Here is a 17261-nt window from a genome sequence, read left to right as displayed (position 1 = left end):
CATAAAAAGAGGAGCTTGAATGGGGATTAAACCACGAGCAGTTTTAATGGTCTGGTTTTCTCCTTCCCATTTCCCCCACTGTTTGTTAGTATTATTATTACTACAAGAATAAAGGATTCCTGAGAGCCTGTCCCCTCCTCTCCCTGGGACCCCCCACTAGACAGGACTCGTCTCCACCAACCTCCCCCCACCCCGCCCCGGATTTCTGGAGAAAAAAAAAAAAAGATAAGTGAAAGGCACTGCAGGGGTGGAGGGCTTGAGTGCCAGGGAGTCTCAGGGGGGCACTAGGGCAAGGCCAGGGCTGCCATCTGTGCCCACAGGGGTTGAGGAGAGTGCCCCTGACCACCCCAGCATTGGGCCTTCTCGTCCTCCCACCCCCCCCGTCCCACATGGGGGGGCTGCAGCAAGAAAATAATTAGTGTTGGGCTCAGAAAGAAGGAATGGAGGACCCACTCTACTAGGACCCAAGGGCCAAACCCAAGGCAGGAACCTCAAATAACTACCATTCTCAAAAGCTTGTCCTTGGGGGTTAGCGGGAGAGGAGTTGAACAAAACATGAATTCTAATGGCACTCCCCAGCCCAGGGACCAGGCAGCAGCAGTGACCCAGGCTCCCAAGGAAGAGGGAGGGGGCTAGTGAGTCCAGGCCTGGGCCCTAGTTGTCCCCACTGCCCCCTTGCCGAGCCCTGATGAATGCCATGCCGTGTGTGCGGAAATGGGTCTTGAGGTTGAGAGGGCTGTCGCAGCTCTTGCCACAGACCTTACATGTCAGTGGGCCTCCAGCAGCTGGCAAGGGTGAATCTCCCCCCTCTGGGTCAGACCTGGAAGGAGGGGCAGTTTCTTCCTCCCCATCCCCCAGGCCCAGGGCACTGGCACTCCCCACACCCCGTTTCTTCTTGTGGCTGATGAAACGGTGCCGGCTCAGGGAGCCAGGCGAGGCGAAACACAAGCCGCAGTCGAGGCACTGCTGGGCACCGCCATCCACCCTCAACCCCGCCATGAGGCTCTGCTCCGCTGAGCTGCTGCTCCGGTAGTGCAGGGGGCCGTGGCCTCCCGCCCCGGGGCCGCCCCTGGGGGACTTGGCTGGAGGTGTCGTGCTGTCAGGCTCCTCACTGCAAGAGTCAGAGGACTGGCGGCGTTTCCGTCCCGGCCCCTGGAGAAGAGAGTGAAGAAACCGGGCCTCCCGTCACCCCCCACCGTCCCTGGCACCCCTGCCCAGCTTCCTGAGGCCTCGGCTATAACCGCGCAGGCTCCTGCTCCCAAAGCCCTCATGCAGCAGGGTGGGCCTCTGCCTACCTGGGCTCTGGCACCAGGGCCCCGAGCCAGGGCGTTCCCCCGGCCAGGGGACTGGGCCCCGAGCGGCAAGCCATGCCGGACCTGGACGTGTTTCTCCAGGATCAGGCGGCTGCTGAAGGTGCGTTTTCCCTCTGTGCAATACCTAAAGGGGAGAGCGGGCGGGGTGGGCTCCAGCGGCACAGCCCAAAGACCAAGGCTCGTGGCTTGAGCAGAGGGAGGCCTCAACCGTCAGTCCACTCAGACCTAAGAGGCAGGTGGGAAGGTACTTTGGGGAACCAGGGTTGGGGGCACCCTGCCGGACAGAAAAGAGGAAGGGGGCCAGGGGGTAAGGGTTACCTGCATGGGTAAACTCGCTTGATACCCTCGTGATTGACCCTGACGTGGCGCCTCAGGCTGGGGGCGGAGCAGAAGGAGCGCTCACACAGGCGGCACGGAAACTTCTTCACTGACTAGGAGAGCAGGGGTTGGGGGTCTCAGCCAGGCTCCATGCAGCACCCCAGCTCCACTGCCACACAGGTCAATCCCAATGCTGCCCCTCCAGCCCATCTTGCTCCCCAGGGGCACCCCACTCACCTTGCCATGCTCCTTCTTCATGTGACCCACATACTCGTCACGCTCAGGGAACCAGGAGTGACAAAGGCCACAGGTCCAGCCTCCAGGGCCCCCACCCCCGCCCTTGACGCCTTTGCTCCCCAGTTCTCGCCGGGGCCGTTTGGTTGGGCGAGGGGGCTCAGGGGAGCTGGGCAGTTCTTCCTCTTCTGAGGATGAAGAAGACTCCTCAGTAGGGGCAGCTGCTCCTCCCCGAGACACAGCCAGCTCCTCAGGCTCAGTCTTGGGGGTCAGAAGGGCACCCCCGGCCCCTTTCCCAGGAGTCTCCTCCCCCGAGCGCCCAGACTGATGTGTGTTCTGTGAGAGGGAGACAAGGGGGGATGGCTGGTGTGGGAGAGGACCTGGCTTTGCCAGAGTCCTGGCTCCTCCCCTGCTCCCATTTCCGGAGGCGTCCCCGGTCAACACAGCTGGGCAACCCCACCTCCATCCCTCGACCCCTGTACCTTGAGATGTTCCAGCATGGTCCTTTTTTGGGCAAAAAGCAGAGGACAAGATGGGCACTTAAAGACGCTGACACGCTGGGGCAGCAAGTGCTGGTCGAAGTGCGAGGAGAGGAGGGGTTTGTGAGTGAAGACTGTGTCACACATAGCGCACTTGTAGATCATCCTGGGCGGGTGGAGAAGACAGTGCAGACGTCCTGCCCCATCGAGGCCCAGCCCCCTCCACCCGCCCCTCCTCACGCTCCCTCCCCAGGTCTCACTTGGCCTGCTGCGTGTGGAAGCTAGGATGCTGGGTGTAGAGGTGGGCGTGAGCGCTGGGTGCAGACTTGAAGGCCATAGGGCAGATGGGGCACTTGTGGAAAACCTCGCAGTGTGACGTCTGGATGTGGGACTTGATGGAATTCACACCCCCAAACACCACTGCACAGCTGGGGCACCTTGGGGAGTAAGTAGGAGGCACCGTAGTGAGCTGCGGGCATCTCCACGGCCACCTCCAACCCCACACTCATTCATGGGGGCTGGGTGGACTCTAAGGAGTTAATCAGCGGTGGAACCCGGGCAACTGGAGGACGGAGGGAGCTGCAGCACCCAGTTCCCCAAGGGAGGCCTGCGGGGCAGAGAGGCAGAGCTGATGCTCCGGAGGGGGCCCCGCCTGCTCCCTCTCCGTGGGGAACGAAGGGAAGGCAGAGAGCGCCCTGACTGCGTTTGCTAACACACTGGGGCTGAGTGATTCAACAGGAGAGATGGGGCTCACCTCTGTGAGGCCATCTGAAAGGCTGGTCCCAGGAGCCACGAGACCACCAAGTACAGGAGGAAAAGTGTTGAGGGACTATGGGGAGGAGAGATGGGAGGCACCTGTATCCTACGCGGCGAGAGAAATGCAGACAGGCCTCCCGGAGGTGGGTCTGAAAATTGGCTTGGAGAAAGTTGCCTCCACACTCAGGGCAGACGTGGGGAGGTCGGTTCTTATGCATGCGCTGGTGGGCGCTGAAGCTGCAGCGATTGGGGAGCATCATGGGGCAAGTTGGGCACACCTGTCGAGTGAGTTAAAACCAGGTGAGTCTGTGAGGAGTGGCCTGTCCCCCATTCCTTCTCCTAACCAAGCCCCCACACCTTCCTAGATCCCGTCCCCATGGCATCTGGCTGTCCCCATCCCAGGGAGGGACTGGGAAAAGTAACTCACATTGCTGGTGGCGCCAGGGGCGGGGGGCCCGAGCTGCTGGAAGTGGGCAGCCATGCCGGCCTTGTCCCGGCACTGCTCCTTGCACTCCAGGCAGCGGAAGCAGGTGTAAGCAGAGGTGGCAGGGGCGGCAGGCGGCTCGGCTGAGAGTGGCAGCACAGGGGCCTCAGCGGCAACTGCAGTAACGGCGGAGGAGGTGACGGCCCCGTCACCCTTGCCCAAGGCAGGCAAGGCTGGAGGTCCAAGGGCAGGTGGGACAGCCAGCAGGGGCGTGATGTCCGGCTGCCCCACCATCTGGTCCAGGGCCACCGGCCTCATGACCAGGTGCGAGCACTGCATGACGAGCCCCTTGTCCTTGTGCTCACGGGCATGCAGCAGCAGGCTGCACTTGTTGAAGAAGACTAGGCGGCGGGCACAGTGGTTGCAGGTGACCTCGATGCGCATGCTCCGGCGGTCATAGTGTCGCGCCAGGCTCTTCTCCAACGAGAAGGCGTCCCCACACTCGAGGCAGCGGTAGCCCGTGGGCGGCAGGGCCAGCCCGGCCTCAGCCGGTGGACTCAGGTTTGGCCGGTAGGCAGGCAGCAGGTTCTTGCTGTTGAGGATCTTGTTGAAGGCCTCCACCAGGCTGGACTGGGTCCGTGAGATCACCGTGCCACCCCCTGCCCCCGGCCCGGTGGCCGGCTTAGAGGGCTGCACCATCACCACCGAGGCACCGTTCACCTTCTGCCCCCCGGACCCCAGCCCTGCCCTCCCCTCAGCCTTGGGCAGCGCTTGGGGCACCAGACCCAGCACATTCTTAGCCATCGTCTTAGGGCTGGGGGCAGTGCCTCCAGGCAGAACCACGGCTTTGCGGGCCACACTGGCTGCCATCAGCATGGCAGTGCTTGCGTTCTGGATGGTGGCCACGGGCAGCACGGTGCCCTTCAGCCTTGTGCCATCACCCAGCTGGACACTCACCACCTTTGGACCCTCAGGGGTCGGGGTTGCGGGGGACAGCTTGAGGAGGCTAGCCTCTGCCAGGAAGCCCCCTTCAGGCAAGGGGGCAGGGGGATCAGGGTCTGAGGGGACCCGGGTTACAGTCCTTGTGATATTCCCGCAGGATGTTTTAATGGTCTTAATCCGTACCTTGAGGGGCCTAGAGGAGCTGGAGGAGGCAGGGGAGTCATTGCTGTCCTCATCTGCAGCCTCGGCTCCACTAGAGGGACTCTGGGGACTTCCTGGGGGAGACTTGTCCACTGGTCCCTCATCCTCTTCTTCCTTTAGGGGCTGACAGCTGGGCACTTTAGGGGAGGCAAGAGGGCTCTGGTGCCCTGGAGACTTCTTGAAGAAGGACACCGCTGCAACCCGGGAAGGGGAGACACTGGCAGGGACGACCGTGGCCTCAGGGCTAGAGCCTGAGCCTGGGAGGCTCTGGGGATGAAGAGGGCTGCAGCTTTCCTGCTTCAAGGCCCCCAGCAGTGGGGGAGAACCAGGAGGCAGCAGGGCTGGGCCATTCTCCCGGGCCAGCTCAAAGGGAGAGGAGAAAGGAGGTGGGGTCATGGCCCCTTCCCGAGGTGGGGAGGGTGCAGAGGGAGGAAGGGGATCAGGGTGCTCCCCTGGCTCAGGCCCAAAATGAGCAAAGAGGTCCAGGGGAGCTTTGCCTTCCATGGATTTTTCTTTCCAGGTACCTCCACTGGGAGGAGCTGGAGAGTGCGGGGTTCCTGGAAGGGATGGCTCAGGGCCCCCAAAACCATTTTGCATCAGACGAGGTCCCACAGACCCTTCCTTAGTCACTCCCCCAGCCCGGGCCCCTTCCCCTCCTGAACTCCCAGCCAGGGACTCCGACTGCTCAGGACACACAGTGTTCTTGACAATGACGCTGACTGCTGAGACGTCTGGTGGTGGCATGCCATGGTCAGAGGCCTGGGCGGGCAAGCCAGGGCCATCCCCGGCAGCTGCTGCTGTTGCTTCTCCAGATTCACCTCCTATAATGGGTTCTGGCTTCCCTGGGCCTCCTGGCCCCTCATTTTCTTCTGGCCCAGAGTGTATGGCTTCATTTGCATCAATGTCGGGGATGTCAAAGGCAGCAAGGAGGTCATCAAAATCAGGGGTCTTCATGTCCCCCATGGCAACAGGTCCCAGACCTGAGGAAAACAGGAAAAAGAGAGACAAACTGAGACCTCTGGAAGCAGGAACGCTGGACCTCCTCCCTCAAGACCTCCAAATTCATCCGCTCTCAGAACCTACACACACTCTGACTTGGGTACACCTCCACCATAGTGCAAATCCTAGAGAGCTGGTGGAGGCACCTGTTTTACCAAACCCTAAAATTGAAAGGAATGTAGTATGCACTTTCCAGGGAGGACACCAAAATCCAGAGAGAGCAAAGGAAAAGAGACTTCTCAGAAATACAGATAAAAGGGACTTCCCTGGTGGTCCAGTGGTAAAGAATCCACCTTCCAACGCAGGGGACGCGGGTTTGATCCCTGGTCAGGGAACTAAGATCCCACATGCCGTGGGGGCAACTAAGCCTGCGTGCCACAAATACTGAGCTTGTACGCCTCAACTAGAGAGCCTGCAGGCCGCGAACTGCAGAGCCCACGTTTTCTGGAACCCGCGCACCACAACTACAGAGCCCACGCACCCTGGAGCCTGCGTGCCACAACTAGAGAAAAGCCCACACACTGCAACGAAAGATACATGCCTCAACGAAGATCCCACATGCCGCAACTAAGACCTGGCGCAGCCAAAAATAAATAAAATAAATAATAAATAAATCTTAAAAAAAAATACAGATAAGAGATAAGGGAGTAGAGATGGAGGGAGTTCAGTGAGCATCTTAGTTGAAACCACTTCAACCCCTCCTGTGCCCAGCACAGGATCAGTTAATCAATACTACTATTAAGGAGGAGGATGTACATGATGCTCTAAGTTTAAGGGCTCATTCATGGCAGCATGGGATCCATTCATATTCTTCATGGATCTTCTGGGGGTCCACAGAGATCTGAAAGGCCATGTGTACAAAGGGGCATGTGACTTAAAACAAGATGTAAGAATTGATTCTAGTTCCAGCCTTATCAATGGCCTGCTGTACAAGCAAGTTACTCTACCGCCTTACTTTTGCTGTCTGAAAGAGTGGACAAGTAATCTATATATCATAGGGTTGTTCTGAGCATGATATGAATCATAAACATGACAGCCAGAACCCAGAGTATGATTTATTATTACAGCTAGGACAACAAGGATATGCCAAGCCGAAAAGAAGCTGGGAGGGAATAAGCACTGGAAACCTAGGGCTGGGGTCAGAGACAAGAGTCAGGGGTCATGTAAGCTCAAGTCTGGGCCACTTGGGGTCATTACTGGCACCTGGAGATCTAGCTTGGTTAACAGGGCGAAGTGGGCTCAGGGAAGTTACCCAAGAGACCAAGACGGAAAGAATAAGACACAGGAACAGAAAGAGACAAAGAGAAAAAACGGGAAAACCATAACAGCACAAGGGCCCCAGCCTAGGCCTCTCCTGTCACAAACACCTGCTGCTCGCTCACCTACCTTCCCAAGAGTGCCTGGCCCCTCCTAGCCAACCCCTCCTCCTTCCCTCCCTCCCTCCTTCCCCATCTTGCTCTCCCAGGGCTGAAACTCCAGGGTATGAGCTTATCCAGCACAGCTGCCTCAACCGGGAAAAGCCAGGCCCCTCACCCCTGTCATTTCTGCTCTGAGCTCCTCACCCCAGTTTATCCCCAACTCACACTCCTCACCCTTTTCATTTTCCTTTGGCAACAGTGGCCCAGGAAGTCTCACCCAACCCCCATTTGTCCCAGTACAAAAAAAAAAAAAAAAGGTCCCACAAGACTTATGTGGCACTAAACCAACAAGAAGGCCAGCCTAGAGCTTGTGGGGGACCCAGGTGTATTCCTTACCCATTTCTCCCCACAAGTGTTTCTATATCTAGGAAGAAGCAACTGAAAAAGTCTCTTTCCCTCCACATTCCCTGCCCTCAAGGCAAGCCATTTCCCAGGGCCAATTCTCTCACCTCTTTCCAGCCTTTAGACTGTAACTGGAGATAGTCCCAGCAGGTGGCAGCTGGCATTGCTGGGACCAAGATGGGGGTGGAGGGAGAGGGTACCAACTAGAGGAAGAACGAAAGGGGAGTGCTCCTCTCATCCCCCTCTACTTAATTTACAGGATCTGGGTTTAAACAAAGCCCTCCACCCCTTGCCTCTGCCCAGCTGGATCGCTAGGGCCCTCCCCTGGCCGGCTCCCTCCCGACGGCGAGAGACCAGAGCTACCTTCCGCTCAGGCCCTCAGAAAAGTGGGCTGGTGGAGCACAGATCAGTGGGGACTATGAGAAAACATCTGCAAACTTGCCTCCCCCAAGCAACTCCCCCTTTGGCGTCCAAGTGACTTAGAGGTCATCGGAGAGCCAGGAGCAGACAGTAGATCAAGCAGCGCAGCTCAAGGCCGAAGAGGCTTCCCCGCCCCACGGCTCAGGCCTTTCTGCGGCTGCTGCGCCCTGTCTCTTGGGCTCCAGCCCCCCTCCTTCCCTCTGTTCTTCCCCAAAAGCCAAAGGAAGGGGCTGAACAGGAAGAGGGTGAACTGGCCTGGGTCGGGTGGGGGCTCCGCGTCCCTTTCCCTGGCCCGGGGCCTGCTGCGCAGAGGAGGGCGAGGGGCCGGGGGCGATTAGGCGGCCGCCAAGCTGGGCAGCGGCCGGAATTAAGCCCCTGCCATCTGCCGAGGACCGGCGCGGGGAGCATGTCCAGGGTTGCGGAAAGGGGGCGGGGTGTACATGGGAGAAGCCAGAGGGGAAACTGAGGCGCGCCGCGCTTTTCTAGCTCTCACCAGCGTGCTAAGGGAAGGACGGGCCTTGGCCAGGCCAGGCCCTCGGGGAGCTGCCGCGCAGCACCTCCCGGCCCAAGACTACACCGGAGCAGGGAAGGTGTGGAAAGAGAGTAGTGGGGAGGGGACAGTTTTTGCCAGACTCGCAGCTCTCCAGCCGGGGTCCGTCCCAACTCCGACCTCCTCCCCTCCCTCCCTGCGCAGCGTCCTCCCCCCGAGGGCTCCCGAGGCTCTCTCGAGACTGGGGAGGAATCGGAAGGCACGCCGCGGCCTGGGGCACGAGCCTGGGTCCCGTCCGGGCCCGGACGCTGACCCGTGCCCAGTCGGGGTGCAGGCTCCGCTCCGGCCTGGCCCAGTTCCCCCGCCCCCACCCCCGGACACGGACACCATTTTAGGTCGCGACATCCCGCAGCTTCCAGTCCCCGGGCCGCGCTTCGGACGCCTCTCGGGCTGGGGGCGCCAGGAGTTGGGGACCCCGACCCCCCCTCCACGTTTACCCTGCTAGGGGCTGTGCTTTCAACAGGCTAGGAGTTTCGCCCACGTGCCCCAAGGAATGGGGGCGACGTCGGGGCCCCGGTAGAAGCCATCCCGGGGGGCGGCGCGGAGAGGGGGTAGTTGACCAAGTGGGGGAGGGGTGGGGGTATTTACCCGCCCCCCCAGGGGGCGGGGCCAAAGGCGGGTATTTACCCCAGGCACGCTTACTTGTTCCGCTCCCAGTGCGGGCCGAGACCCGGCGGTCTCTTCCCTGCTCCAGTCGCTGCTGCCGCCGCCGCCGCTGCCGCCGCCGCCCTCCCCACGACCGCCGCTACTTCCTGCTTCTCTCCCGTTCAGCCTCCCCCTCCCTCAGCTCCCTTCGCGTTCCAGGTCTGGGCTGCCCGCTTTCGCACTCTCCATTGGCCAATACCCCCGTCGTTCAGTACTGCGCCCCGCCCAGCTCCGTACTGGGTTGGTCTTAAGTACTGCCGCTCGGAAACAGCTAGGCACAGGCTTCCCAGCCTCATTGGGCAAGAAGCCTAGTCCTTCTGGAGAAGCTTCTTCCCATTGGTTGCGCCGGGGCCCACTGCCCCATCTGTGCATCTCAAAAATGATTGGCCTCCGCCACTGTCGTTTAAAAAGAAGCCAGTCTGATTCCCTGCTTTCCTACAGGAGGAGGTGACTCTCCCAGGTGTGTCTCCGCCCCCTCACTCCCTATTGGCCGCGATCCCTGAAGCCTGCAGTTCACTTATGCAAATTTAGAGAACTCTCTGCTTCTATTTGTTGGGCAGGTTGAGGAGAACCGCGTTGGCCCCGAGTGGAGCCCGGATGTGTTGATCCATTTGCGGTGTTTTCTCAAGCTAAACCCCAATGTCTGTCATGCCGTGCAGCAGTCACAGAATGGGACGTCACCGAAAGCACCACGTCATCTGGTTGACCATTTCCTCGTGGTTTTCCCACTGTCTAAATCGTCATATAATCTGAATGGATGGGGTCCTCGCACGGGTTAGCTCCTAGGCGATGGCGTCACCCACTGCTCCTCCCTCTGCTGGAGGGCTTGTAGCGGGGGCGGGATTTGGAGTGTGGAAGGCACCGGCACCTGAAGCCTGGGACTGGCTTGCAGACCGGAAGTAGGGGAGAGGTGACGTTAGCGTGCTGGCGTGGCCTGGGCTATTTCCAAAGGGATCTTAAAGCGGCATTGTGGAACGCTTCCTAAGCACGGGGATGGGGGAGGGGGAAACCCGCCCCGTGTCCATTACCCATTTAAGAGTTCTCCTTTCCCCGCCCCCAGCACGGGGGTAGGGGGTGGAGTCGAGGCCGGTTTTCCCGCGCTTTGTTGTCCCGCCCCCTGGAGGCGGGGGAAGGGGAGGGAATGCTAGGAAATTGAGTTACCTTGATACTCTAATCCGCAAGCGCTTGCAGAGTTCGTCTGCAAATCCACCTTGCCAGCTCTCGCACACCCTAGCCGGCCGGCGAGCCTGCACATCCTGCCTTGCACACAGCCGCTGACAACCTGGATGTTGTTATTAAGGTGGTTCTGTTACCCTGTCCAGGACCCCTGGACCCCGGACACTCTGGCGCGCCCTGAGAGTTTACGTGGGTAATAGCGACTGTATTGAGGTGTGAATCAGAACCTCTGGATGGGAATGTTGGGGCCACCACTTATCACATGGTTCCATCGGACAAGTCGTTCAACCTCCCCGAACCAGTTTTTTCATGGATACAATTGGGATCATAATGCCCACCAGACATGATTGTGAGGATTTCAAGCGTTTAGAATGTAAAAGTGCTTTGTAAAGCGATGGGCAAATGGGATTAGTGCCCCCCTTTCCGGCGCCGTCTTTCTCAAGGTTGCCTGCAATTGCTCCAGCTCAGGGCGCCTCGTCCACCTCTAAACAGCTAACTAGAATCGCATACTGGATGTAGCCAGCCGGCATTCCATTCTCATCTCCTTCTCTGAGTCTTCCTGTATGGAGCCATAATTACTACTCATATACACGCACTATGTGTGGGACCTATTATGAGAATTTATGTATAGTAACTCATTTAATCGTTACCAAAACCCTGTGAGGGAAGTGCTATTATTAGCTCCATTTTACTGAGCAGGAAACTGGCACAGACAGGTTCGGTTAGGTCACTTGCCCAAGGTCGAAGGCAGTGGAGTTGAAATTCTTAAGAGTGCAGACAGCTAAACACTTTTTCACATATTCCCTTGCCAGGAGGGTTCTGGATAGGTTTGTTCTTCAATTAGATACACTAACTGTATTTAAGAAATATTTTAGTTCAACTAATACTTCTTGAGCACCGTCTATAAGACACTGTTGTGGGCACTGGGGATACAGCAGTGAACAGAACAGACAAGAATCCCTGTCCTTATGATACATACATTCCTGTGGACAAGACCATAAATATGATAAGTGAAAAATATACAGAACCATGTAAGAAATTGCCCAGGAGAAAAATAAAGCAGGGCTATCAAGCCATGAAAAGACATGGAAGAACTTTAAATGCACATTGCTAAGTGAAAGAAGCTAATCTGAAAGGGCTATATACTGTATGATTCCAACTATGAGACATTCTGGAAAAGGCAAAACTATGGAAACAATAAAAAGATCAGTAGTTGCTAAGGTTTTGGGTGGAGCGAGGGATGAATGGGTGGAGTATAGGGGATTTTTAGTGTAGTAAAACTATTCTTGGGACTTCCCTGGTGGTGCAGTGGTTAAGAATCCACCTGCCAATGCAGGGTACACGGGTTCCATCCCTGGTCCAGGAAGATACCACATGCCACGGAGCAACTAAGCCCACGCGCCACAACTACTGGGCCCGCGCACCTAGAGCCCGTGGTCCACAACAAGAGTAACCACTACAATGAGAAGCCCGCGCACCGCAATGAAGAGTAGCCCCCGCTCATAACTAGAAAAAGCATGCAGGAGCAAAAACCCAAGGCAACCAAAAATAAATTAATTTAAAAAAAAACTATTCTTTATGACACTGTAATAGTTGTTACATGACATTATACATTTGTCAAAAGCCCTAACGTAAGATATGGACTTTAGTTAATAATATACCAATATTGATTCATTAATTGTAACAAAAGTACCACTAATACAAGATGTTAATAACAGGAGAAACTAGGGGAAAGGAAGCATATGGAAACTCTCTGTAATTTCTGCTCAACTTTTCTATAACCTAAAACTGCTCTAAGAAATAAAGCCTATTAATTTTTTTTAACTGTGAAAAAGCAAAGCAGGGAAGGAGGACAAGACATGTGAGGAGGGGTGCAATTTTAGATAGGGTAGACAGTGAAGGCCTTTCTGAGAAGGTGGCATTTAAGTAAAGGCTGAAAAGTTGTGAATGAGCCATGCAGGTATCTGGAACAAGAACATACCAGGAAGAGGGAACAACTACAAGGTTTTGAGGTGGGAGCGTTTTCCAAAGAGGTAAGGGGGTGGGAGGAGTGGATCAGATCATGGGATGCTTTGGGGGTTAATGGAAGGACTTTGGCTTTCTCTCAAAGTAAGATGGGAAGGTGACAAATAACATGGTGGCCTGACTTACCTTTTTTTTTTTTTTAATAAATAAATAAATTTATTTTTTTATTTTTGGCTGTGTTGGGTCTTCGTTGCTTTGCATGGGCTCTCTCTAGTTGTGGCGAGTGGGGGCTACTCTTCATTGTGGTGTGGTGCGTGGGCTTCTCATTGCAGTGGCCTCTCCTGTTGCAGAGCACGGGCTCTAGGCATGTGGACTCAGCAGTTGTGTCACGCAGGCTCAGTAGTTGTGGCTCGCGGGCTCCAGAGCGCAGGCTCAGTAGTTGTGTCACAAGGGCTTAGTGGCTCCGTGGCATGTGGGATCTTCCTGGACCACGGATGGAACCCATGTTGTGTCCCCTGCATTGGCAGGCGGATTCTTAACCACTGCGCCACCAGGGAAGTCTCCTCACTTACCTTTTAAAAGGGTAGGATGTGGGGTACAAGAAAAAGAAGCTCAAAAATTTGGGGCCTGAGGAAGTAGAAGAATGATGTTACCATTTCCTCAGCTGGGAAGACTGCAGGAGAAGCAGGTTCTGGGGTAAGTTCAGCAGCTCAACATATATATATTCATTCATTATATATATATATATATATATATACTTGAGAGATATAAATTTGAGTGTCATCAGTTTTAGAAAGTATTTAAAATCTGGGTCTCTACACTAACAATGAAATATCAGAAAGAGAAAGTAAAAAAAAAATCCCTTTTAAAGTCACATCAAAAAAATAAAAATAGGGCTTCCCTGGTGGCACAGTGGTTGAGAGTCCGCCTGCTGATGCAGGGGACACAGGTTCGTGCCCCGGTCCGGGAGGATCCCACATGCCGTGGAGCGGCTGGGCCCGTGAGCCATGGCTGCTAAGCCTGCACATCCGGAGCCTGTGCTCCGCAACGGGAGAGGCCACAACAGCGAAAGGCCGCATACCGCAAAAAAAAATAAAAATAAAATACTTAAGAATAAACGTGACCAAGGAGGTGAAAGACTTATATGCTGAGAACCATAAAAGATTAATAAAGGAAACTGAAGATGATTCAGAGAAATGGAAAGATATCCCATGCTCTTGATTGGAATAATTAATATTGTTAAAATGGTCATACTACCCAAAGCAATCTACAGATTTAATGCGATCCCTATCAAATTAAGCATGACATTTTTCACAGAACTAGAACAAACAATCCTAAAATGTATATGGAACCATAAAAGATCCAGAATTGCCAAAGCAATCCTGAGGAAAAAAGAAAAGAGCTGGAGGCATAACCCTCCCAGATTTCAGACAATACTACAAAATTACAGTAATCAAAACAGCATGGTATTGGCACAAAAACAGACATATATATCAAAGGAACAGAATAGAGAGCCCAGCAATAAACCCACATACCTACGGTCAATTAATCTTCCACAAAGGAGGCAAGAGTATACAATATGCAACACCACCTTCTCTTCAGCAAGTGGTGTTGGGAAAGCTGGACAGCTGCATGTATATCAGTGAAGTTAGAACACACCCTCACACCATACACAAAAATAAACTCAAAATGGCTTAAAGACTTAAATACAAGACATGACACCATAAAAATCCTAGAAGAGAACAGAGGCAAAACATTCTCTGTCATAAATCTTACCAGTGTTTTCTTAGGTCAGTCTCCTAAGGCAGTAGAAATAAAAGCAAAAATAAACAAATGGGACCTAATCAAACGTATAAGCTTTTGCACAGCAAAGGAAACCATAAACAAAATGAAAAGACAACCTACAGACTGGGAGAAAATATTCGCAAATGATGCAACTGACAAGCGTTTAATTTCCAAAATATACAAATAGCTCATACAACTCAATAACAAAAAAACAAACAACCCAATCCAAAAAATGGATGGAAGACCTAAATAGACATTTCTCCAAAGAAAACATACAGATGGCCAACAGGCACTTGAAAAGATGCTCAACATTGCTAATTACAGAAATGCAAATCAAAGCTATAATGAGGTACCACCTCACACTGGTCAGAATAGCTGTCACTAAAAAGTCTACAGAGACTTCCCTGGTGGCACAGTGGATAAGATTCCACGCTCCCAATGCAGGGGGCCTGGGTTCGATCCCTGGTCAGGGAACTAGATCCCACATGCATGTCGCAACGAAGAATTCGCATGCCACAACTAAGGAGCCTGCCTGCCACAACGAAGGAGCCCATGTGCTGCAACTAATGAGCCGGCGATTCATGACTAAGACCTGGCACAAGCAAAATAAGTAAATAAATAAAATTTTTAAAAATGTTTACAAATAACAAATGGAGAGGGTGCAAAAAAAAGGAAACACTCCTACACTGTTGGTCGGAATGTAAATTGGTGCAGCCACTATGGAAAACAGTATGGAGGTTCCTCAAAAATCTAACAATAGAGTTGCCATATGATCCAGCAATCTCACTTCCAGACATATATCCAGACAAAACTATAATTTGAAAAGATACATGCACTCCAGGGTTCATAGCAGCACTATTTAAAATAGCCAAGATATGGAAGTAACCTAAATGTCCATCGAGAGATAAATGGATAGAGAAGATGTGATATTAAAAAAACGAAGATGTGGTATATATATATACATATATATAAAATGAAATAATGCCATTTGCAGCAACCCGGATGGACCTAGAGATTATCATACTAAGTGAAGTGCCAAAAAGAGAAAGACAAATACCATATGATATCACTTACATGTGGAATCTAAAATATGATAGAAATGAACTTATTTACAAAACAGAAACAGACTCACAGACATAGAAAACAAAGTTATGGTTACCAAAGGGGAAAGGGAGTGGGGGAGGGATAAATCTGAAGTTTGGGATTAGAAGATACAAACTATTATATACAAAGTAGATAAACAACAAGAATGTACTGTATAGCACAAGGAACCATATTCAGTATCCTGTAGTAAACCATAATGGAAAAGAATATGACAAAGAATATATATATAATATAAATACTATATATATATAGTATATATATATATAACTGAAGCACTTTGCTTCAGTTATATTCAGAATATAACAAAGAATATATATATAATATAAATACTATATATATATAGTATATATATATATATATATAACTGAAGCACTTTGCTGTACACCAGAAACTAACATAACATTGTAAATCAACCATACTTTAATAAAAAAATAAAATAAAATCTGGGTCAGAGTGGATGAGATTACCAAGGGAATGTAGAGAAAAAGTCCAAGGACTGAGCCATAAGGAACTCTAAAGTTTAAAGGTCAGGGAGGTGAACAGAATCAGTAAGGAGACTGAGAAAGATCAAAGAGGAAGGAGGGAACCAGGAGAGGATTGTGTCCTTGAAGTCAAATAAAGAATGTTTCAAGGAGGAGGAAAGAATAATGACCTGTCAGATGCCACTAGAAGATCAAATAAGGTGAAGCCTGAGAACTGACCAATGAATTAAGCCAAATGGAGGTCATGGGTGATCATGATAAGAACAGATTAGGTGGATTGAGGGCAACAAAAACTTGCCTGTAGTGGGTTCAAAAGAATGGAGTAGGGCTTCCCTGGTGGCGCAGTGGTTGAGAGTCCGCCTGCCGATGCAGGGGACACAGGTTCGTGCCCCGGTCCGGGAGGATCCCACATGCCGCGGAGCGGCTGGGCCCGTGAGCCATGGCCGCTGAGCCTGCGCGTCCGGAGCCTGTGCTCTGCAATGGGAGAGGCCACAACAGTGAGAGGCCCGCGTACCGCAAAAAAACAAAAAAACAAAAAAAACAGGAGAATTATTTGAAAATCTGTTTAAGGAAGGGTGTATCCCTGGTCCACACAGCAATTTGACTGCTCCTTCTCCACCATAGCAGAAACCTGGAAGTTTATGCTCCAGAGAGGGCAGGAGTATTATTCTAAAAACAGGAGGACTGAAAGAACATTTACCTCCTATATTCTGAGAACCCCAGCCCTTTCCCCCAGCTCAGTACCCAGAACACTAGCAATCAGAACTATAGTCTCCAAGTAGGAGACTGGAATAGGTTTGCTTTGGAGAATCTGATCTAATGATACTTACACTGGGGGTTTCCCCAGGAAAAGACCTGGCCAGGTCATCCTACAGAGAACCTTACAGCTAACAGTTCCCCAAAAAGGCTCAAAAATATTGTCTCCCACACACCCTGAGAAAGTAAAACGTAACTGTGACTGAGACAGTGCAATTCTGGCCTGCCATTCATCAAGCTGGGATAATAGACGCAGAAAGCCAGTAACGTTAAAAAGAAACACTATTTTTCCCAAGCTATGTAGCAGTAAAATTCATAACGACCCCTTTCTGTGACTACTGCTTTCTTACTCACTGAAAAATCTGTTCTCTAAAATCATAAACTATAAGAAACATTGCTCTTTGAAAGGATATCAGTAAGAATGAATCATTCTTCTTTTGCCTGAAGGATCCAAGTCACATTGAGACAGAGAAGCAGCCTTGATTTACAGCCCAGGTGCAGAGCTTTAAACAAGGGATTTCTGGACACAGTATTCTACATCAATGTTTACTTCATAATCCAGACCTGATATTAACCTCTTTACACAGATCCCTATTTACTTTGAACCTCTAAGAACTCTGCTTCATTTAAATTTCACCTAAGCTTCACCCTTGCCCCCAATCCTGCAGCACATATATCTTTTCCACTGTTTCATGAGATCTCATATTTCGCTCGGTCTGTGATCTCGCTCACTGCCACAGGACAATAAGCCCATCCTGGCCGTTAGCTGGTTGGGCTAGAACAACTCTCTCAAAGAAAACTGGAGGCTTTGGTCCACCAAAGCAAGAGTAAACCAAGAAGGAAGTCCAGTGGAATATGGGAAATAGGATGCAACACAGAGAAGAAGCCAGGAGAATCCCCAGCACGAGATCACAGGCGAGGTCACAGGGGAAAGGGCAAAGAGGCCAGAGAG

The 17261-nt window shown here is 52.5% G+C and overlaps 1 protein-coding gene across 1 annotated transcript; it reads right to left on the bottom strand.

Moving 5' to 3' along the window:
- Window positions 1-26: 26 nt before the first annotated feature.
- Window positions 27-9136, bottom strand: ZNF687 (zinc finger protein 687). Its single transcript, XM_065892575.1, has 9 exons — window positions 9024-9136; window positions 3528-5647; window positions 3200-3378; window positions 2605-2781; window positions 2348-2510; window positions 1869-2201; window positions 1632-1744; window positions 1296-1437; window positions 27-1152 (listed from the first exon to the last, which is right to left on the bottom strand). The coding sequence occupies exons 2-9, from the start codon at window positions 5628-5630 to the stop codon at window positions 655-657; spliced, it is 3708 nt and encodes a 1235-aa protein (XP_065748647.1). The 5' UTR covers window positions 5631-5647; window positions 9024-9136; the 3' UTR covers window positions 27-654.
- Window positions 9137-17261: the final 8125 nt, after the last annotated feature.

This window comes from Phocoena phocoena, chromosome 1 (genome assembly GCF_963924675.1).
Source record: "Phocoena phocoena chromosome 1, mPhoPho1.1, whole genome shotgun sequence".
In the NCBI taxonomy this organism is placed as follows: Eukaryota; Metazoa; Chordata; class Mammalia; order Artiodactyla; family Phocoenidae; genus Phocoena; species Phocoena phocoena.
This window is presented reverse-complemented; position numbering and strand designations above follow the sequence as displayed.

Excerpts from the sequence above, each read along its gene's own strand:
- ZNF687 (XM_065892575.1), bottom strand. The coding sequence starts at position 5,630 with ATGGGGGACATGAAGACCCCTGATTTTGATGACCTCCTTGCTGCCTTT. Across the intron at positions 2,202-2,347 it reads CCATGCTGGAACATCTCAAG|AACACACATCAGTCTGGGCG; the intron begins GTACAGGGGTCG and ends TCCCTCTCACAG. Across the intron at positions 1,745-1,868 it reads TGAAGAAGGAGCATGGCAAG|TCAGTGAAGAAGTTTCCGTG; the intron begins GTGAGTGGGGTG and ends CTGCTCTCCTAG.